Source organism: Podarcis melisellensis (genome assembly GCF_964234715.1).
Source record: "Podarcis melisellensis genome assembly, chromosome: 1".
Taxonomy (NCBI): domain Eukaryota; kingdom Metazoa; phylum Chordata; class Lepidosauria; order Squamata; family Lacertidae; genus Podarcis; species Podarcis melisellensis.
In genome coordinates, this window is record NC_138528.1 from 59,218,747 (window position 1) to 59,242,199 (window position 23,453).

The 23,453-nt window shown below is 40.3% G+C and overlaps 1 protein-coding gene across 1 annotated transcript in view; it reads left to right on the top strand.

Annotated features, from left to right (window-relative positions):
* Positions 1-13,118, top strand: part of PRMT3 (protein arginine methyltransferase 3) — a 67,989-nt gene extending 54,871 nt beyond the window's left edge. The window contains exons 14-16 of the mRNA XM_081907143.1: positions 2,713-2,763; positions 2,941-3,028; positions 12,066-13,118. Coding sequence (XP_081763269.1) covers positions 2,713-2,763; positions 2,941-3,028; positions 12,066-12,175 — 249 coding nt within the window. The 3' untranslated portion in view covers positions 12,176-13,118. The remainder of the gene's footprint in view (positions 1-2,712; positions 2,764-2,940; positions 3,029-12,065) is intronic.
* Positions 13,119-23,453: the final 10,335 nt, after the last annotated feature.

Consider the following 23,453-nt stretch of genomic DNA (forward strand, 5'->3'; position numbering starts at 1 on the left):
CAACACCATTTTCAGTTTTATTGCAGTTTTTATCTTTATATTCTATTTTCTACGCTGACCTTTCTGCTTTAACTTAAAAAATATATTTTGTATCTTGTCTCAAAGCTGTTCGTATAATGTTGGATAAAAGGTCAAATAAATAAAAATGATTGCTCCGTTAAATTACGAAGCTATCTAATCTCTCACATGTATATAGCAAGTCTCAGTTAGAATGGTTCTGCAGAAGATGAACTGTGAGGAAGTCCACTGGTCTTTCGTTCGACAGCCAGTCTGTAATATTAAGAGATAAAAGATATATGCAACTTTTAAGAAGGAAGACAGAAAACTAAAGTGGGAGGAATGGCGTAACATTAGTTGTTCAAGCAAGCCTTCCCCTTTAATAAAACCCCCCCGGAAAATATTTGTGTCTCCGACTGTGGCTTTGACATACATCGGACAGTTCCACAACCAGGAAGAAACAGAATATAAAATATCATAGAATCCAGCAATTTGCACAGAAAGGGGAAACATGAATAGCAGACATTCAACCAAGTTTTACTCAAAGTAGACCTGTTGAAATTAGTGGGCCTAACTTAGTCATGTTCATTAATTTCAGTGCGTCTACTCTTAAGTAAAATATAGTTGAATAACTCTCAGTGTGTTTTAAAATTGCCCACTCATGTGGTAGGAAAATTAAAACACAGGAGTGTATGCAGCGTTTCATGAACAGAAGAGAGCTTGCATAATGTATATTTTCCCCTAGAGTCCTCTCCCAGCCTTTCCAGAAACTTGGGAAGACCTAACAGACATTGTGGATGGTGATGTGAAAAGTGCAAGACCTCTGTGCCAGATTTGGGGGAATTCCCTTCCCCCCTGCAGCCCTGTGGAACACAGCCCACAATGTGGGGTGACTCTCTGGAGAGGCTTTTTAGGGGTGGTGGGGAGAGGGAAAGATCTGTTGCATGATGTGATATAAGGCAGCTTCCTGTATGACAGTAGAGAGCACTTTGCTAATAATGCAAAGGAGGGGAATGCATTTGTTCCATTGCCTGGGGTGATGAGGAAAGAAACCCAAATAGCTTATTCAGTATTTCTCCACTCACACGATGCCCCTGCTGGATGGAGAAAAGGGAGGAGTCTGCAGCCCTCTGAAAAACTGCAGTGCAAGGCTGAGGAACCCTCCAGGGCCATGAGATGGGTGGGGTAGGGAGATGGAAAGGGAAGGGGAAAACAGGTGAAAATTGTCTCCCCACCCTTTCTTCAGTGGGAGGCTCTGCTGAATCTGGGCCTCTCACTTCATGGGAATCCGGCCTGTGGAATGTAGAAGCACTGCAGTTGCTTCGTTAGGATTTAGCATTCTGTTAGGTAAGGTACTGGCTACTGTAAAGTCGAATAGAGTCTAAAGGGCAGGTTTTCGTCCCCTTGTGCTCTGAAATGGATGCATCATCCATTTGGATTGGGTAGTGCTAGAACATGACTGACACACTAGAACCATTCCAGATGGTTGTATTCACTTATTGATGTATTCTTGAAGGACCTTGTCACCGTTTGGTGCTTATCAATACCAATTGCAATTTAAAACTTCCCAGTTATTGAGGAAAACTCGTGAACGATGCTTCGTTCTTGGTGGCAGTGGGGTGTTTGACAGATGTCCTTCATGAGTGGCCTTTCATCCATGTTCTTGTACAGAGAATGCTGCCCACATGCAGATGCAGATTTCTGTTTGAAAGTTGCATCAGTCAGCAGCAGACAGTGGGGAAAGGAACCATGTGGTGCTCACTAGGCATGGTTACTTGAGGGAACATTTTAGAGTTTGTATCTATTGAATCCATGCTTATTGGCTGGGGTGGGATTGAGAGCATAATTAGGCTTTGTGGGTGTTTAGCAATATGTAGGCCACTTTCCATTGTTCTTGCAACTGGAAGATGGTCTTAACTGGACTTGTATGTAGCATTTAGCTTCTTGTGGTTTAGGCATGTAGCAAAAACTAGGAAGTGTGCTGTCACAAGAGGTAGTGAGGCTTTTAGAAGAGGATTAGACCAATTCATGGAAGATAAGGCCATCAGTGACTACTAACCCTGATGGCTGTGTTCCACTTCCACTGTTCAAGGCAGTATGCCTCTGAAAGCCAGTTGCTGGGATCACAAGTGAGGAGATCTCTGTTGCACTCAGGTTCTGCCAGGGGCATCTGGTTGTTGGACTAGAAGGGCCTTTGGCCTGATCTTATCCAGAAGCTCTTCTTACTTCCTTCTTATGATCTGATGCATTTTCTGCAACACAGTTTGATGCACCAGAGGCAAGAGCCCTCTTAAAGTAACCAGACAAATGAATGCATGCTTTGGACAGTTTTGGCTGGCTTTGGTAGTCTTTTCATTTGTACTTTGATTCTGAGCAGTGTATTTGCAGTAGCTCCCCATTCTCCATACCCTGGAAACACAACAATATTGCTTCTATTACAGTAATGAAAATGGAAGGACAAACCTTAACTGAATAAAGGCCACAGCTTTAACCCTTCATACTTGCTGGCCTTAAACAACATGTTAAGGAGCCATTGTATTTGCTGAATGACATCAAGGTGGTTGAGTTTTCAGTTTGTTTTGAATGCCCGTGCCCAAGCAAGAACTTGGTATTACTCAATATATTATTTCCAGCAATTATATTGATGATATCAAGAAACACTTCAAGGATAATGAATGTGAAGATTGCTGATGTTTGTTTATTTCTAAATTGCAGGCAGTTGCTGGATATTTTGATATATATTTTGAGAAGAATTGCAGTAAAACAGTGAGTACATGTTCAAAATTAATTTAAAGACATATATTTTGTCAGCTTTTTGCCTTAAGGTGTTTTGGAATAAGTCTGTTTTGCTGTTGCAAGCATTTAATGTATGTGTGCTAGATTAATGTAGCATGATATTAAGTCTTGTATGTCATCACAGATTTTTGAACTCTGTCACTGCAGGTATTGTTCTCAACTAGTCCCTGCTGTACCAAAACACACTGGAAGCAAACAGCATTTTTTTTGGAGAACCCAATTTCTGTGGTAGAAGGTACAGTATTTTTTTCTTAGCTAAATATAATTTCTATAATACTAGATTCTTCTTGACACACTTTCAGATTTGTTTCAAAAGCTGAAAGTAAACACTTGGGAACTTCCTGCACAACATCCAATAATAATTTCTCTCCTGCCTTATACTATATGTGAAAGTTCTTGCTTTTAGTTCACCAAAATAATGTGACTAGAGGCTTACAAGGACTTTGCCTCATGCAGTATTGCATTATGAATGCTCTTTCACTAGATAGATGAATACACATACTCTGCACATAGGCAAGTAGAACAAAAGAAAGAGGACTAGGTAAAAATTTCTCCCCCATATACTAGCTTTCTACATGCAGGGACTTTTTACATGACAACAATCAAAACTGCAACCCCTGTCATCTAGCCAGGAGTTGTAAGAGTCCAAGAAAGACTTTGGTGCCTTATTTCCCCAGTGAGTAGTGATGTTTACATACCATGTCATAATGACTTGTTTGCACTACATGTGCAGAGCAAGTCACTGTTTGCTTAAATCAAATTTTACCAGCATATTACTTAACGTGTTTCTAGGTTGAGCATACACTTCATGTACAAGTAGTGTATATTTACAGAATCTACCCGCATTCATATGCAGGGAAGAGTATGTTGGGCCATAACTTCCCAAGGGAGAGAAGGAAAATGCATTCATATGCAGTGGCTTCAGGGGTGGTGAAATACACAATATGCACACACAGTTGTTCTCCATGTGTAGCTTCTGCAGTGGAACTGTGCTTCTGGCCACGCCCCTGATGGTACTGGTTGCGTGGCTGGGAAAGCAGCGTAGGAGCAGCTGTTCATATGTAGACTTGTTTGATTTTATTAAATTTCCCCTCCCTTCCTGCAGAGAGCACTGCAACCAAATGTGGCATGACCAGTGCAGTATTCAGGGTCAGGAGCAGGGCCAGCGGTAGACATCCACTGCCCACTTGTCCACATGTAGAAGCCGTGCATGAAGAAAGAATTAATAAGGCCACTGTAGCCTCTTAGTGAAGCAGGCCTTAGTTGCTTTTGATCTATGTGTAGTCCAGGGGTAGACAACATGGTACCCTCCAGATGCTCCTGGACCACAGTTCCCATGATGCCTGACCATTCACCATGCTGGTTGGGGCAAATGGGAATTGGAATCCAACAACACCTGGAGGGTACCTGATCTAACCTGAAGAATACAAGACTCCCTTTGAATGTAGTCTCTTGGGCTGCTGAAATGGAGTAAACAGTCCAGGAAGATGCACTTTCATGTATTGAGGCAGGCATACATGAAACTTTCTTTGCCCAGTGTCTCAACTCCAAATGTGTGTGCTTGAGTTGGATTTGACGGTCTTAGGCTTCTAATCAACCTTTTTCCACAGGTCATTTTAGCTGACGTTTCTTGCTTGTTCTACATTAATAAATGTGCAGTGGCATTTGTCAGAACACGCTTAACATTAAAAAATAGGTGTCTGTCTAATCTACTATAAGAACTCTGTTAACTAAGGTCCAGTGACTTTAAGAACAATCTTAGACCCTGAGCATATGGACCTAATAAGTGCATGATCTTTCTATACCAGTGATCACAGTAAATCTGGTTATCAGTATTTCCTTGTCACGTGTTCCAGAATCCATACATAATTTACTCTCCACCAGAACTTCTGCTTTTGTTTAACCCTTCAGGGTGGAGTTGAAAAGGGAGTGAAGGGGGAAATGGGGGCACAAAGAGGGTTGCAAAAAAAGCGGGTGTAGGAGAAAGGGATTGAAGATGAAAGCAGCCATTTCCTCAAAGTCTAATTTCTTCTGGTTTTCACCTAAAAAATTCCCAAAACCCCACTAGCCAAACTTCCCTGATAACCTCCCCTTTTCCTTCTGCAAGCAAGCAACTTCATTCATTTTTGCACTGTGATACCACTTTCATTCAACCCAATGTCCTTACCCAATTAACCCAAAGCCTCTCTTTTTCACTGACCAACGTCCTAGTTTTCCTGTTGGTTCCTAGGAATGCTTCTAAGAACAATTTGTGTACTGGTTTTAGTGTTCCTAAGCTCAAACTGGTATTAGTGTGCTGTTTATAGATTTTCAGTAAACGTGCTAATTTCCTTTTGAGACAGTAAGCTAGTTTCAAATATTATAAAAAATTAATTCTGATTTATCTCTCTGATTTATCTCTCTGGTCCCTCTTGGGGTGCCAAACATGGGGATATGTCCAAATCTCAATGTCAAAAGCTCCCTCATATTGCAGGCTTGCATGTAAGCAGCACACTTCATTACCAGCCCATTCATCAGTAAAGTGTATATGTCTTTAAAATTTAAAAACAGTGGATGGCATTCATTAATTTCAGTGGGTCTACTCAGAGTAGGACTTAGTTGAACACAACCCATAGGGAAGAAGAGTGTCAAAGCTAATTCACATATGACTTTTGCAGTAGTTGCCCATTTGACAGAATAAATCATGTGACATATACTTTAAAAATGTCCATCAGTGTGTACATATTTTCTCCTACCTAGAATATTAAACTACCAAGGCTGAACTGGTCTTCAGAAAAGTGTTTTCCTCTGACGAGTTTTGGCTGCACTGCTCTGCTGTGTACAACCTTTTAAATTGCTGTGGAAAACAACAAACATTTTATTTTCACTGCAAGGCATTATCAAGAACATAAAATGCAACCATGTGCTGTTTTATTGCTAATGGGTTTTGTGTGGTTTCCCCCCCTCTTTTTTTGGTTCAAGTTAATGGTTTTTCTCCCGTTCAGAGTAAGTCAGTACAAAATCTTTTTTTTTTTAAGATTTCAAGAAAAGTTATATTAAACATTAGGTTGAGATCGCAGCCTGGTAAGTCAGAGATGCTCTCAAGCATATCCTTTCTATTTTGGCGAGAAATAAAAAACTTTTAAGAGCTGGAAGACTTCTAATTTGTGGTAGGCTTCAAAGCTAAAGACAGTTCTTGCATAAAAACACCATTGAGCATTCATGAGGTAGTCTTGTGAAATCTATGGGGCATATCTATGTCAGTCAAGAATGTACTTCCAAAAATGCCCTTCAAAGTGGATAGCTCTCCTTGTCTATAACATATTAAGGCTGCCCTTTCTTCTGTCATTTAGCTATGCAGCAAGGTATTACGAACAAATGGAGCATGGTGACAGCATTCTGTTGTACCTCACTGTGAATCGCCATCATATTCTGGAACATCACTCATTCATATCAGTTCCTACCACTCTAGTTAGAAAAATCTTCCTTTGCAAATATTACTTTGCACTATGTAGACCAAATCTTGGCTGCTTAATGAAGTTCAGTGGGACTTGCATCCTTTCTGGACAAAACTCCTCCCCCCTTTATGGTCATGGCCTCCGTAATGTGCAAGACATGCCTTTTTAACTTAACACACACACCCCAGCAAAGATAATACGCAATATACAATACTAGAAGCTTCTCCTTTGCTTGTCAGCTCCCCTACCATTCCTCCATTAACCCCCTTCCCACCCCATGCCACCAGCTTTCCCAAACCCATTTCTGGAGCCACTTCTGTCTTCTGTTCTGCAGCCCCCCTTTGCACCCATTTTCACCTTCATCCTCATATCCTTGCCACTGCCTCCTCCACCTTTTGTGCCACCCCACCTTACTTACTAACCACCCCCTAGTAACCTCCTGTATCCTCTTCCTTCTCCTCCTGCCCATTGCACCTATTAAGCATACTTTTCACCTCCTATTTTGGGGTGAGACAACCATTTTGTTTATTTTTCTTCACTGGTCCTCATATATTTTGAAGTTCAAATCGGTTATAGTTTGTTTTTTGCAGTATTTGGATGTGCCTTTTTTCATTTGATTCTGCTTCACTCATAAGCTCCTTTGAAAATTTCTATAGCAGCTGCACACACATTTCCACAATTGTGTCTCACTACTGTTGTCCCATTGGTTTTTTGCTACTGTGTGCTTCACATTGGGGCCGTTTCCATGATCCCTTGGATTTCACAGGCCATAGCATTTGAAAAGGCCACTATAACCTCTGCTCAAGACAAAGGAGCTCCTCTGGATCCCCAATAGCATTTTCTATCCTTTTATTATTGGGTACAGTGAAAAGTAGGCATGTCAATCTATTTTCTCCATTTGAGTACTGTTTCTGTACAGTACTTGCATGATAATCCCACAAACTTTCTGTCTTGTCTGAGAGCTGTAATTGAGTCCTAATTGTTGTAATTGGAGCTGGTCTTCTCTTTCCCCCCTTTGTTTGCACTGGGAATGGTTGAATCATCTTGTGCATCCCCAGAGAGTCTGTTAATTGGGTGTCTAATAAATATTATAAACAAATAATACCACATCATATGAATAGTTTGTCCCATAGGTATCTTGTAGTGTCACTGAGTAGCCCTTCGGTTTAAGCAAGAGGCTCAATGATACATGAGCAGAAATGCTAAAACATACTCAGCCATAGAGCAGTGCCTTTTTAAGAGGAAAAAATCCTACTAATTTTGTATGCTGCAGAAACAGCACACTTCTTGTTCCATTCCTGTTTGCTGTACTTTTTACTATGCAAAGCCAACTTAAGTGTTCTCCAAGGGAAGAATGACAGTACTGCAGTAGAAAGATAATGCATTCAGTCTTGATCAAACCATGACATGACTTGTGCCTTCCTTGCATCTTATTGAGCATAGGTGATGCAGCTCAGTCTCTGGAAGCGTTTTCTGCAGGGCATAGAGCAGCAGAGCTGTTGAAAGCACATCAGTCATTTTATATCTATATGGCATTGATTAATTGGTCTGATCTTCCTCTCTGTTATGATTACACAGCCATTGCTTTAGTTTAGCAACGGAAATGGCTGGGCACAAAAGATTTAACGTGGCCTGTTGGGGCGAGGAAAAGGAGAAGATCTTCCTCATGACAATGAATTAAACTGATTGTCTGGGTTGCTTAATGCAATTAACATGGTTATAAATAACTGGGGGCTGCCTTTAATGAAAGCTGTGGTAGGTTGTTATAGAAATGTTGCCTCTTACAGCTTGCCTCAAGGTATGCATCACTAGAGCTGCTTAAATAGCAAATTTAATTCATTTTTATGCAATTAAACTTAGACTGTGTGTTCTGATAAAAACCCCCAGGGGGTAGAATTATAACTCTACAGTAGGATCTGGTTGTCCACCTTTTTAGGGACATTTTGGCTGGCTTTTGTGTGCTGCTGTCAGACATAGGATATTTTTGTGAGCAGATTGGGGCATATTGGGCATATTAATCAATTCTTTACATGCGTGTGTGTGTTTTAGACCAGCCTCTTTTATGTATACGCCAAATGATTGTGAAATCTTGTCTATACTGTCAAAATTATTTTGAGTTAGATTTTGCATCATTCAAATTAATTTTTTATGAACTAGTACACCTTCAGTTCTCAGCTATCATTAGTTTTCTGCTGCCTTTGGGGTGTGGGGGATAGAAAGGGTTGGTTTTTTTAGGGACTCAATTCTTCTGCTCTTTTCTTTTGGAATTGTTTTTTTTTTTAAAGGCCTCAGTTCTTCACTGTTGCATAACTGGTCATACACAACAATGAATAAGATTAATCCCATCAGCTCAATGGGTTCAGATGTGCCTTGCATTCCGACGCATGTATGGTCTTGCTGTTCTTGAATGCTTATGATGACTTCACAAAAGGCCCCTGTCAGCAATATTAACTAGCACAGAGATTTAATTCTGTATTTATGCAGTTATTGAATGTGCTTCTCAGAGCTTCTGACAAAGGAAACAATGGTGCTCCATAGAGCTAAAAAGGTCAGATTAGTTATATTCTTGAATTTATGAAGACTCCAAGTACAAAGAGTGTCTGCTACTCAAGATAATACTATAATAAAGCAATCCTGCAACTTTAAAGGCAATTATTTTAAAGGGGGGGGGCCTGGAAAATATCACATGTGGTACCAAATAGGCTCTCCCCCTTCTTCTTACTTTTTCTCATCAAACCAATCTCTAGTCCTGTTCACATGACATTAATAGAAGATTCTTACTTAGGAGCTGATATTTTAATACATGAAAGAGTCACCCGGTTCCAGAACAGGGATAGCTCTTCTATAAGGAGATACTCCCACCCATTACATGTATGCATATTTTTGTTTTACACTAACAATTCAGATCAAACCATGATTTAAGTGGGCTTTCTCCAGTCACTCAAAAAGTGGAGAGCACATACCGTATGTTTTTATGCCAAATGTACATTACCTATTTTCATAACAAATTACTGGACTATTTGTGAACAGAATTAAAAAATCAAACCATGTCTGCTGCGTTAGTTAATCTGGCATAAATTATGAAACTATTGATTATACTTTGCCAACATGCTGATTTTTTCATGCATCTGTCCCTTATGAAGACACATGAGGCATCTGGATGGGATATTTTAAGGTCTGTTAATTTAAAATAGCCATCAGTAATCATTCCTCCTGCAGTTATTTTAGTAAAGCTTCCCCTTTCACTATGCAGTTTTTTTGAACTTCATACAAATAGCAATGTTATAAAGGTAACAGAGTATGCATCAATGTATTCACAAAATCTCCAGGCTCAATTTGCAAAATTATGTTTTGTGACATAAGGAGACACAAAGATTAATTTCTCTACCTGCTCTCTCAGAAGAAGGAAAGAGTTACGAGAAAGGGTTGGATTGGTTGCAGAAGGAAAAGACAGGATTTCCTATGGACCAAATGCTTTGGAGCAAAAGTTCTAGAATATGTTCTTTTCTTGCATTTATATTTCAAATTTAAAAACGCAATTTAAAAAAAAGATACAAGGAGCGGTGTTGCTCTATATAAAGGGAATAGATCGAACTGCTACAGTATTAGAAGAAAAATAAATGGGACAAATAAATTAATCAGTGCTGACAGTCTTAAGTGTCTGAGCACAGATAAGACTTTGCTAATTTTTCTATACAAGGAGAGGCATAAAATATGCAGGAAGTTGCACTTCCTGGTTTGAAGAGTGAATAGGAAAATAGGAGGGCCACTTTGGGGGAAAGCCAATATGTGCCTTAATTCAGGCTGCTTTAAGCTTAGTGCCACCATTCCATAGAATATATCTATACAATCCCATACATATGCCATTTCAGAATTAATTTCTACTGAGTTGAATGGAACTTACTCCCAGTTAAGTTACAGCCCAAGGCTTCAAAATTCTCTTAATGCTATCGTGTTCATCAGATAAAACCTTTCATTTCCTTGCTCATCTAGACTTCTGTCATACATGTTGTAGAATTAATGTGTTTGGTTATAAAAACAAGTTTCCCTCATCCCTTGAAGGTACAGTGGCTCTCCATTTTGTACAGTCTGCTATAGTTCCTCTAGCGCCAAGTAAACACTTGCTCTTACATAAAATGTGCTGGTGCTGTCTTCAAAATTTATACTAAACTACTTCTCTCTTTTTTTTTTATACTAGCAGCTTTATGTTCATCCCCTAAATTAATAAAACAATTGAAAACCTCTAAAGATACATAAAAGGTGGTAATGATGATTTTGCTCGCTGCTGAAGCACATTTGTCTCTGGGGTGGAATATAAGCAACTGCTTAATAGCAAATTAAACACACTTCGAAGGATTGGGACAAACAAATTTGACTGAAACATCTAGGGATAATATTTAAATAAGCAGGATCTTTTGGGTACATTGCCAAAATATCTGCACTAAACACCTACAGAAAGAGCTGGCAAATCTTAAACAAAAACAGTCAGCAATTTACTTTGTAATATAAAATAAATGGGGCGCGGGTGGCGCTGTGGGTTAAAGCCTCAGCGCCTAGGACTTGCTGATCGAAAGGTCGGCGGTTCGAATCCCTGCGGCGGGGTGCGCTCCCGTCGCTCGGTCCCAGCACCTGCCAGCCTAGCAGTTCGAAAGCACCCTCGGGTGCAAGTAGATAAATAGGGACCGCTTACTAGCGGGAAGGTAAACGGCGTTCCGTGTGCTGCACTGGCTCGTCACATGCAGCTTGTCACGCTGGCCACGTGACCCAGAAGTGTCTCTGGACAGCGCTGGCTCCCGGCCTCTAGAGTGAGATGAGCGCACAACCCTAGAGTCTGTCAAGACTGGCCCGTACGGGCAGGGGTACCTTTACCTTTTTGTAAAATAAATACATTTGGTTCTTTCTTAAATACAGGCAGTTCTTAAAAATACCCTTTAGCCAAATCCTTTAAAGTCCATTTCCAAGTACTCATGCAATTACAAAGCATAGGACAGACTACTGCAAACAGATGGATTTACCTATCTAATGCTGTGATGTTTTGGCTGTGGTTGTTGTGTTTTTGTTTTTTTTAAAAAAGCATGGTCGTTAAAACCTTCAGTTTGTTAAAGTACCTGTGCCTCCATCTCCCATTAGATAACTTGACAGAGACGTCACAGAAGGTTATCAAGCGTGATTGCTTTTTGTCTCCTTGACAAAGGTTTTAGGATGGTTGCTAGGTGCCAATTTGGATATCATGCATTTATGTTTTAAAGGTCAAAGGCAGCATAAAAGTATGTAGCCACTTAGCTGGCTGCCTTCCTACCTGCTGTCTCTGCCCATCCCTTAGCCCTGTCTCTGTTTTAAAATCATTAGAAAGCTGTCAAACAACATATGTCATAGTTTCCAACAACTGAAGGGATGTCAAAGCAATGGTGTTGCATTAAGTAGATTCCCTAAACCTATCTCTGAGCAGGAGAGAACCAACTTTATGGTTTTATGTGAGTGTGTGCAGAATTCTCATTAGGGAAATCTTTTGGAAGTGGTGGGTTTCAGTCTGGTAAACAAAAGGCAGAAGGACTTTTCCAGAGTCACTGGGGGCAGAATTCAGTGCTCTAGTGTTTTAAGGGTGACTCTTTTCTTCCTACTGTTGCATTAATAGGATGGTGAAAAAATATCCCACCCAGATATTCAAAAACATGCCACCCAAATGTGATCTCAGTTGTCATGACTTTTTACCATATTACAGGAAGTGCCTTCAATGAAGCAGGTGCCACTGTGCATGCAAATTTAGTAACAGTGTGTGTAACCATTTCCTTGGTTAACTAATAAAAGTTGCTTCATTTGTGCATTGTTTTGCAGGTGAAGAACTGAAAGGAAAGATAACAGTCCACAAAAACAGAAAAGATCCACGCTCCCTCATCATAACACTTTCACTGAAAAATGTGAAGCAGACATACAGTCTTCAGTGAGGACTACTCCACAGCTAGCTTTGAAATGAATAAAATGAATAAAAACAATGGTTGTTTGGATCAACAACTTCAAAATACGTTTTTCTGGAAATGATAGTGCTAGAAAGTGTGTTCCCATAGACTGTTGGTTCTTCTCTGCAGGCTATTTCATACAATCTGAAGCAGTTAGTAGAAGAAACCACGAGGGAATTAAGTTTATTGCAAGAATGCTATCGTGGACGTGAGCAGTGCAACTTTAAAAAAATACTTTTGACCTGTTAATGAAATCATACTAAGTTGTACTCAGAGTAGAGTCAGTGAAATAAATGAATTGAAGATATGCATGACTAAGTCAGTTGAGTTCAATGGGTCTACTCTGAACATGGCATTGTTGGATACCGTTCTTTGATAGTTAAGTATTTAGAAACATAGCCAAGGTTCTTGACAAGGAGTCTGCTGGGATTTACTTATTGCAATTCTTCCCCCCCCCCCCCCGTTTTGGCCTCCTTTAGATGGGCAAAACATTATTTTTCCTCAAGTATTTTTATATTACAACTGAAAAAATAAAGTTTTATTATGTGTATTATAAATTTATTATGTGTCTTGACTATGAGATTTTTGTATTGAGCCACCTGTTGATACTTTGAGGTATCAGTCTTGTCAATTCTTTGTTTTGCTAACTTGTCACACTTGGTATTATATGCCCTTCTACATACAGGATAAAATCCCATCACCCATTAAGATTGTCATACTTTAAATCTGTAAACTGTAACAAGACATGCACAATACATCATGACATACTATTGCCTATCTGATGACAATCCAACAGATTCAGAATACTGCAATCGCCATTCGTAATCAGTACTGCTGCTTACGGTACATTGATTTGAGTTAAAGACCAATCTGGTTTTAACATAACACCTGGATTCTTTGGCTACCTGAAATAAAGAATAGCACAAATGGGCACATAGGTTTTGTTTTTTTTAAAGTCATGTGCAATCTGCTGCAATACCATGAAAGATAGGTGAGCATTCTGTAACTCTTTAGAAAAATATTCTTTTCCCCTTCACTACTAGATGTTTGAGGCTATGCACGTGTCTTTACAACAAATGGTGCAGAGGGCAAGATGGCAGCATGAAACAGTAGACACCTAAATAGGTTTAGTGTGAATTTATCTAATGCATTTTCTGCCCTCCAGCATGCAGTCAGAAGAGTGACTGCCCCTAGCCTTTTAGTAATTATCCTTGTCACCTTAAGGACACTCGGCTATCCATTTTGTCACTTTCTCCTTGATTCTCTATGTATTGCAGAGAATTCAAGTGAGGGAGGTACTTGAGTGTATTTTGAGATGAACTTTAGAGCAGGCTGGAGGTTCTGCCTATTTCAAAGATCTGCATGTGACCTGCCCTCCACCTTGACATGTACACAGAACTGGGGAGTAGGGAAATGCTAGTCGTAGCCAAAGGGGTACACACCCTCATTTAAAGTGTTCTTGTCTGTGATGGAGGGAACTTCAAAGGTTAGCAGAAAATCCACTACTGCAGTACACCCAACAGGAGATTCCTTTAAGCAGAATCTGCTACATGCCCACTTAGAAATGAGAGACCACCACTGCCATCTTCAGAGATAGTCTTCTCCACTGTCAACACAACCAGTGCAGTTGGGAACATTCTTACTAATGTTTAATCTAAATCATTTTCTGTTTTAATGTGAATTTGTTGGTTTAGATCCTTCCCTCTGGAGCAAAAGAAAACCAGTTTTGCCCATTTATGTAATAACCCTTCAAATATTGGAAGAAAACTGTCATGTTGCCTTTTAAATATGGTAATCTCTTCTCCAGGCTAAACAGCTCCAGCTCTTCACATCCTTGTTCTCTATCCCCAAACCATCTGTGTTGTCATCCTCTAAATATATTCCAGTTTGCGGATCATCTCTATGCATTTGCAGTCATTGCTGTATAGAACACTTCTTTCCCTCCTCTCTCCATAAGGCTATGGCCTGGGCCATATTGGGAATTAACACTGCAAACTGATTCTGCATGAAGTTCAGTCACCAGGGAATTTTTTGTGATGTTCCACCAAGAGTGCTTAACTGCCCTTTCATTTCCCTCAAAGATTGTTTTGTCAAGGGTGTGGGCCAATACATTTTTGGCTAACAAATTGTCACTAACTCCCCCATTTTTAGAACTTGCTTTTGCAGCCAAAATTGTTGCCCCTTAATTTACCAACCTCTTTCCCATCAGTGCATTACTAAAGAAAATGGTTCTTTTAATAAATTCTTACAAGTGGTGCTAATACTTAAAAATAAGTTCTCAAATTAATCACATCACTAAATAGTTTATTAATGATGCAAAGCCACATGGGCTATTAAAGCTAAGAGGTTTGTCATTAGCTGATGTAACTACAGTTTGTGCAGACTGTTTTTATATTTAATGATTCCTTTAACTATTTAAGGCAATGATATGACTAGCCATTGAAGATGGAACGTTTGCTGTATATAGGCACCAGGTCTGGGAATCATGAAGAGTGCTATAGGGTAAACTCCTGTAGCTAATAATTAAAAGTTATTCAGAATGGGCAAATACTCCAGTATAATAATCATAAATCCCATTATTATTTTCATCTACTACCATTTTGCAATTGGCTATACGAAAATAATTTTCAAAGCTGTTTTTGGAGACATATTTTCCAAAAGCTAGCTATGTTACACTGGGGAGAACACAGGAGCCCTATCACAGATAAGCAAGAAAAAGCTCTTGGACTGTGAGGTAAGCTATTACTCATCAGATTCCTTTTTAGTAGTTGTTCCTGGATAAATTAGAATCGGTTGTATACATGTGGAGTTTCCAGAAATTCAGAAGTATTATCCGGAACTGAGTTTTACCCAACCTTTCCTGGTTATTTTTGCTAAAGTATAAAATAGGATTTATTTCTGGGTGTCAAGTGTATATAAAGAAATAAAACACGCTTCTATGGAACTGGAAAACAGTACTATCCCCACAAGGGAACTTTTCCATTTATAATACGCCACTAGATTATTTCGGTGTGTGTCAGCAACTGAGCTGCAAAACTGAGCATAGCTTTGTCATTGGACAAGGGAAAGCCATTAATATGGCGGCTGCTCTGGATCTTTTCTTAAGAAATGAGCCTCCTATTGGGGCCTTTAATAGATTTGGGGTTTTCCCCCCATCTCACACTTTCTTGGTTGTCCTTTGTTTTTAATTCTCGGGCCTTTAATAGATTTGGGGTTTTTCCCCCATCTCACACTTTCTTGGTTGTCCTTTGTTTTTAATTCTCTAGGACATAGTGTGTTTACTTTAATGAGATGCAGGGCCTGTGATCCAGCAGGAAGAGTGCTTAATCTTAAACTCGACAATGTTCTAATGGGTAAAGGAATGCAGAGAAGCATGACAGATCGTTTCATACAATCGCTGTAGCCGCCTGATTCAGATCCTTTAAAAAGAGAGGGTTATCCTTATTCCCAGACAATGTCAAAGTGGCATGATTATATAAAAGTGCTTACTGATGGAGAAGCTGGACTGCATGGTGGTGGGGGGCATACTGAAGAACACAAGGCTACCTGGGCTATCCTAAAATGTGGGGAGAGGGGAAATCCCACAGCTGAAGAACTTCCTAATCGTTGCTGCCTCTATCTGGCTAGCATGGAAGAAGGTGGAATTATCTTGTTTGCTCTGTCCACCACCACTGATTTATTTATTTCTGTTGCTAATGTTCCCTTTGATATTAACATAATGGATAGAAAATCACTACACTCTCTCCAGGACTGGTGTAGGATTCTGTCCCCCTTTTCAGTATTGTTTCGGGAACAAGTATTTGGGATCCTGCAGGTCCACATCCACCCTTTCTTAACCCTGTGAAAAACTGCTGATGGTACAATTACACCTGCTGAGCTTTATGGGGCCTCCTTAAGAGCACAAGTGCTGCCTCCACCTGCAGAGTAATACTTACACCATCTCCCAATACGTACTCCTTGGGCAGACTTTGACCTGCTTTAGAAGTGCAGCCTCTAGTATCATTCATAAACAAGGGACACTTGAAATACATAGGGCCTACAGATGCTACCAAATGAGAAAATTGGGATCAAGTGTGAGAAGTCATGTCATCTCGGCCTACTTTCCTTGCTACAGGAGGTATCGAGCAAAACGGAAGCAGAAAAGGAAGTTGATAACCTCCCATGGGCCGGTCAGTGTCTTGGACTAGGTCAAATCCCAGCAAAAGCAATAGTCACCAAACATTGTCCTTCGCTCACATGTGAGTACTGCAAGGCTGCCTCTGCAAATAGGCAGAGGGATCAGCTGCTTCAGGCAGCAAACCCTACTTTGTGTGTGCTGCTGCTTCCTGCCATACTTCCTGAGCGCCCTAGTTTGCATTGTACCACTTGAGCTGAAATGCTGATGTCACAGAATCATAGAACTGTAGAGTTGGAAGGGGCCACAAGGGTCTAGTCCAACCCCTTGCAATGCAGGAATCTTTTTGTCCAACCTGATGCTGGAACCCACAGCCCTGAGATTAAGAGTCTCATGCTCTACCAATTGAGTCTTCTGTCAGTTTTGAAGCAAGAAGCAACTTCTACTCCAGTCTGCTTCTGTATGTAAAATGGAGGACAAATCAACTTGACCTTCATCTTGGGCAACAACAATGGGCAAACAATGTAGTGCTAAGCTGAAGTCACTTAGCAATATACTTTTTCTGCTAGCAAAACATTTTGCACCATCAGGACATTGTTGCACAAGAGAATGCATATGCAAGTTGCTGCTAACTATGTTGCGCAATAGATTGTGCAATCTGTTACACAATTCATTTCTGCTAGCAGAATTGTTGTGTTGGATTCCTTGGTTGTGCAACATTAAAGAACCTTTGCACTAGCAGAGAACATTGGATGCAGCCCAAAATGTCCTCAGCTGGTCCTAGGGAAAATAGCAATAAATTAAGTTCCAGATTTGGGGACTTTATTCAAGATAATCTGCACCATGGGTTGGAAAACCTAATGGCATTCTGCCATGCTAAGATAAACTTGCCTAAGCAGCTGGGAAAAGTGAAGGAGATGCTGTTAAGGTTTTTACTAAACACTTCCAACCATCTCAGATAGATGCTGGTAACAGTGGCAGCACATGAAATGATCCATTATAGCAACTAAATGCAAGTACCATGGAATGAGCTCAGTGCTGCTTTTGACTTTCCACTGCTGCTGTTCCTATGGCTGTTGGCAGTGGGTAACCAAAGCAAAACACACACAAAAAACACAAGCCACTTAATGGGGCCCATACAAATTAAAGAGGAATAAAAATTACTCAACAAGTTAATTTGATTTTCCACTTGGGTACGACTCAGACTCCCATGGAAATGTGTATAATGTAGTGGAATAAAGCTCTAGAGAACAAAATAGGGTTGGTGCACCCAGATAGTTGTCTAATATATCCAAAAATGGTTTCCAGTGTGTTTTATAGTAGCGTCACCAATATTCAGACACTAACATTTGCTTTAAGATGCTTTAGACTGATCATTTTTATGTGGTTGGTGCAACTGAGCATTAAGGATACTGTTCTGTCAGCACAAGCATTTCTGCATGTCTGGTGGAATGATCTCCACTATTCTCTCATCCCTCCAGATCAGATTTGAGAAGGGGCAGGAGGTGTGAAAAGGGGAAGTCCCATTGCACTGATTTCCTCTAGCTCAACTATCTAGAAGAAATTGGCCAATTATTGAAATATACATTTGTTAAAAAACCAGAAGCTTTTCTACTAGGTATTGTAGGTACGGACATTAATAGACAAGATAACAAGTTATTTTTATAACAGCTGCGAGAATATTGTTGGCACAGAAATGAAAACAAGAATTGCTGACAAAGGAGGACTGGCAGAAAAACTGATGGACTACGCAGAATTGGATAAAGTGACAGGAAAGATTTGTAACCAGCGGGACCAGAAGCTCTTGAAAGACTGGAGTAAATATGCGAAATATTTGAAAGACAATTGTAGTAATTTGACTACGCTTGTAGGACTACAAGAAGTTGTGTAAGGAGAATAATACAAAATATTACAAAAAAGGATCTAGGAAACAGCTTTTATTGAAGATTTGAACTGTTAAAGTAATATGGACAATAACAAAATGCAGAATTAAGACGTAAAGTTTGAAAATCATTGGTTGTGGTTGATTGAAGTAGTAGGCTAAAACATAGCCAAATGGGCATACAAATTGAGAAGACATGTTGTGTTTTTATCTTTTGTTTGTTTGTGTAAAAATCAATAAAAATATTTTTAAAAAATTGGCCAATTGTATTTTTTTACTAAGGATTACACCTATAGTAAACTCACAACATGGCTACTAAATTGTAAATGTGTTCAAAACCTGAAGAGCTGGCAACCAGGAGAGGGGGTAGAAAGAAAGGTTAAGTCTACTGGTTCTTGGGTTAACAATGATCTTTCACTCTGCATTTAAATGGATTTTTCCCTGTTGCTGCCCCAGGAAGACTGGCAATTTGGAAGCACACTCACTCTGAAATGCCAAACCAAATTTCTTAACTTCTTCTCCATCCCGGCTTTCTGATGTTCTGTGGCAGTGATTCTCTTTAGGAGAGGGGGTGGACAGACTCACATGCTAGATACATGGACCGTAAGATATGATCATATGGGGCAGGCCAATTATGGGTCTCTCCTGGCATCTGGGAATAACGGGGGGAAGGCTAATGTTGCATCATGGTTATTGAACTTAACAAAGTTCAGTTGTATATACAATTGAGCTTTTATTGAACCTCTCGATGAAGTGTGCAATGAACTAGTAATGAGCAACTTAGGTGGGGGAGGATCTCTTAATAGCATTGACCTTTGTCACATTACTGGATAGCCTTAACCCACTGTCCATTCAGCTGGAAAATTGGATTGGGGGAGTGCATGTGGTGGAACTTCTCTGCTATTCAGGAACTGTAGTAAAGCTATGCTTTCCCCATGTGAGTGAATTGATTCCTGCATTGGAAACAGAAACATATGGAAACTACTAGTGGTGGTTCACTCCTTTTGTCTGTAAGCCACCTAACCAAAACTTTAAAAGAGAAATTTTCTAAGGTATTCATACCTCCAAATTTTTCCAAAACAACTGTAAAACCTCAGATTCATTACCTTATAAGATGAGCTTTCCTCAAGCAGCAGTGAGGAACTGATGTGGAGCAACCAATGTCCCCTTCCCCAGTGATGCTGCTTTTCAAACATAAATCAATTCAAACCAGTTAAGTGCCTTTAAAAAGGCAAAGGACCACTGACAGTTAAGTCTAGTTGCAAACGACTCTGGGGTTGCGGCGCTCAACTCACTTTACTGGCCAAGGGAGCCGACGTTTGTCCGCAGACAGTTTTTCCGGGTCATGTGGCCAGCATGACTACGCCACTTCTGGCACAACGGAACACCGAAACCAGAGCAGTACATGGAAATGGCGTTTACCTTCCTGCTGGAGCGGTACCTATTTATCTACTTGCACTTTTCTGGCATGCTTTCGAACTGTTAGGTTGGCAGGAGCAGGGACCGAGCAATGGGAGCTCACCCCATCGTGGGGATTCAAACCACCAACCTTCTGATCAGCAAGCCCTAGGCTCAGTGGTTTAGACCACAGCGCTACCCGCCATCAATATATATGTGGGATATGTGCAAAAAGGAATAAATATATGACCTTTAAGTGTATTTCATAATCAATTATCAAATTGGAATCAAAGGTGATGGAATTGATTATTTCATCAGTAGACTATTAAAATATGGTGTTGTTTTTCTCAGTGTTCTTCAGTGATACTCTTGCTAGGCAAAAATTCTTAGACAGCACAATTCTTACAGCACAATTCTAACCATTTCTAACCATGTGGAATTCAGTAGGACTTAATTCCACATAAGTGGGGTTGGGATTGCAGCCTTGATCATATAAATCAGATGCTTACTTAGAAAATCCAAATCTGCTGGTTGGAACTACCTTATTCCCAGTGGCATAGTGTGGGTTGCCAGTGCCCGGGGCAAGGCAAGTATCCATGGCACTGTCCACCAATAGGCTAGAATGGAGGGGCAATAGCTCAGCAACCTACCCGAGTGGCAACTGCAGTGCTCCATGAGCGGCGAGTACAGCAGAGAGTGGGATGGGGGATTGGTCAGGAGTGGGTATCTTTCTAAAGCCCTCCAGAGGGTGCCCTAGCAACCAGCCATCTCCCAAATCCACTCCGCAATCCACCCAGACAAATATTGGGAGATTTTCTGGGTGAGGGAGAGGCTCTGCTATTTTTAAAATTTATTATTACTACTTTATTCTTTTTTCTTTTGAAATTTTGTGCCCCTAAGAATTTTGCCCCCAGGGCAACTGGCCCTGGGCCCCCCCCAAACTACGCCAATGCTTCTTCCTGTTCCCCCAGATTTTATGCTGGCATTCATATGGCCCTGTTGTTACGTTCCATTATTTTGAAATGCTTTCCATTATTATACCACAACGTCAGTTTTCCGTCAGGGTAAGCAGAGACATAAGGCTAGTTTACCTTATTTTCTGCTTCTGAATCAAGCTGCTAGCACTTTTCTCCCTGCTATCGCTATTTGATAAAGGTTGCCCTGATCACCTCTTGAAGTTCAAATTTTAAAAGCCTTGGTGTGGCAGGCTGTTTTCTTTCAGCATTTCAAATCACTAAAATGTGATCCAATTCAACAGTTAATATTAAACCTGCCTGAGAGAAGGTTGTTTTAGAAGTCTCTCTGAGCAGATCCAGTGCTTTGGGAAGGGCAGAGGACAGTATCCCTTGCATCTGGCTGCCCAAACATCAATCCTGCTATTGCTGCTGAAATGATTCTCTGCTGCTCCCCGATTGTGCAGGCATGAATCAATGGACAGACAAGAAGATAGTCTTGCCAGACAGACAGTATCTAGGATTGGTAGCAGATACACAGGACTGTCTCAGGTAAATCCAGATGTGTGGAAGAGTGAGCATGCTCATGAAATAATCTTGTTGGCTTTTTTATATTTAAGGGGGTTAAAGCAAGCATCTAGATAACTGAAAAGGATATGTGCTATTGTAGCCAATGATCTCTTAATCAATTTCACCATCATTGCAATCCTGTGAACCATCTGCCCCTTGGGAATCTGCCAGCATATTAAGCATTATGTCAGACTGACTTATCTGGATGGCCAAGCAGTGGAAGAGCAGAATGAGAGAACCAAGATAAGAGGCCTTAACAGCCTATGTATTGTAGATGCAATGGAGGAGAAATATTCTGTTTTCTTTCACTAGGCCTGTGCTGTGCTGTTTGCATCTCTGGTGGGGAGAATAACTGAAGAGCATGTGTCCAGATTTTTCCCTGCATTTTCTCTACCTTTGCAAGCAGCTTCTGTATTTTAAGAAGGTTCCCCCCGCTTATGGTTTACACTTCCGCTTTTGTACTAAGATGCATGGAAATTAATTTAGCCAAGGACATGGGAGTGCAAGTCCAGATATATCTCACTAGATAGCCTTCATCAAGAGATGCCTAAATGTCAGAACATACACACAGAAATATATAATAAACATTCTGATTAATTAACATTTTATTGTTTTAACCATAGTATGTTATTTCATCAGTATCTTGAATGTGGGGCTACTGAGGTATCTGCACAATAGATACAGAAAGAAGTTGGTTTAATATGTATAATTCTGATATACTTCCTTTCAAAATGTCATAATCTTTGAAAAGTTGTATGATATTTTCCAGGCTTAACTATATTTTGTCTGCACTTACCCTCCTTATGCTATATTTCTGTATGTATATTCTTCATTTTATATCTCCCATGATAAAGGACATATTTTATATTATGCCCTTTTCCCTGATGGGACTCAAGGTGGCCTACAGATAAAAACAAGAATCAATAAAAACATAGAAAAACAACAACATTTTAAAAACTATCAAACATTGATAGAATTCAACGTCTCTCTCTCTCTCTCTCTCTCTCTCTCTCTCTCTCTCTCTCTCTCTCTCTCTCTCTCTCTCGTGTGTGTGTGTGTGTGTGAAATATCTATTTAAAACATACAGATAATTACAATAAAAGCAGCCTGGGACCAGCCCCTCCATTAAAAGCAGCTCCCAAAAGCCTGGTTGCAACAAGAGTGTCTTTGTCTGCTCATGGAAGCACAGGAAGGAGGGAGCCAGTGTAGCTTCTCTAGGGAGGAAATTGCAGAGTCTGGGAGCAGCCACCAAGAAGGCCCTCTCCCACATCCCCTGTGAGAGTGGTGGGACCAAGAAAAGGTCCTATTTTAACTTGAAAAACATTGCAGTTCAATCAATTACCTCCAAGATTTTGCATTTATTGCTTAACTCATTGTTGATTGGGTGCTGCCCTCTTACTGTGCTTTTTCACATATGTGAGAAGCAACTATTAAGGTGGCGGTCCTGTTCCCACTTACCTGGGTATATATAAGCCCCATTCAAGTCAATGGGACTTACTTCTGAGTAGACATGCTTAGGATTGCACAGAAACTAACCAGACCCACCAAGAAGTGGCATCTCTGAATTAATCCCTTGCTCTTTCTTCATCTAAATGCTGCTGTCCTCCCCACTCTTACTTGGAAAATGGTCCATTGTGGAGATATTCCAGAATTATACCTTTAATGTCCTGCTGCTGTCTGAGAAATATGCTAGTGAAGTGGATGGCAGTTGCAGGATCTGTATTCAGTTGCTTTAACTTCAGAATAATGGGTCCTTTGTCCTTTGTGCTCGTTTTTTCAAAAATTGCACTTGTACAATGGAGGAAAAAATCCTGCCCAAAATAAATTTGACAGTAGCCAAAAAGCTCAACACTACAAATTATTAGCCGTTGTTGAGAAATCAAACTCCTTTCTGTTGGAAAATGTGTGTGTGTGTGTGTGTGTGTGTCCCCTACTGAATTTCAGTCTTAAGGACTTCACGTTCCACATATTGAGGAACGAAACCTGTCAGTGTAAAATAGGTCAGCACTTGTTCTGCTGCAAGATAAACCACACTTCAAAGTGAACCAAGCAAACCATTTTCCTCAGGAGGACCAGGCTGAACTTATTGGTACTTGGAGATAGCTTCGTTCTCAGTAAATTTCTGGGGCAGAGACTATTGCTTGTCAAGGTGAATCTGGATTTTAGTGGTCATATAGCTGGTCAAGAAAACTGCAGGTGAGGTTACTTTCCAAGGGTTCACCTTGTTTTACAGCAGCAGTGAGCAATCTTTGGCCCACCAACTGTTGTTGGACTCCATGTCCCATCAGTCCCTGTCAGCACGGCCAATGGTCAGGGATGTTGTGAGTTGCAGTCCAGTAACACCTAAGG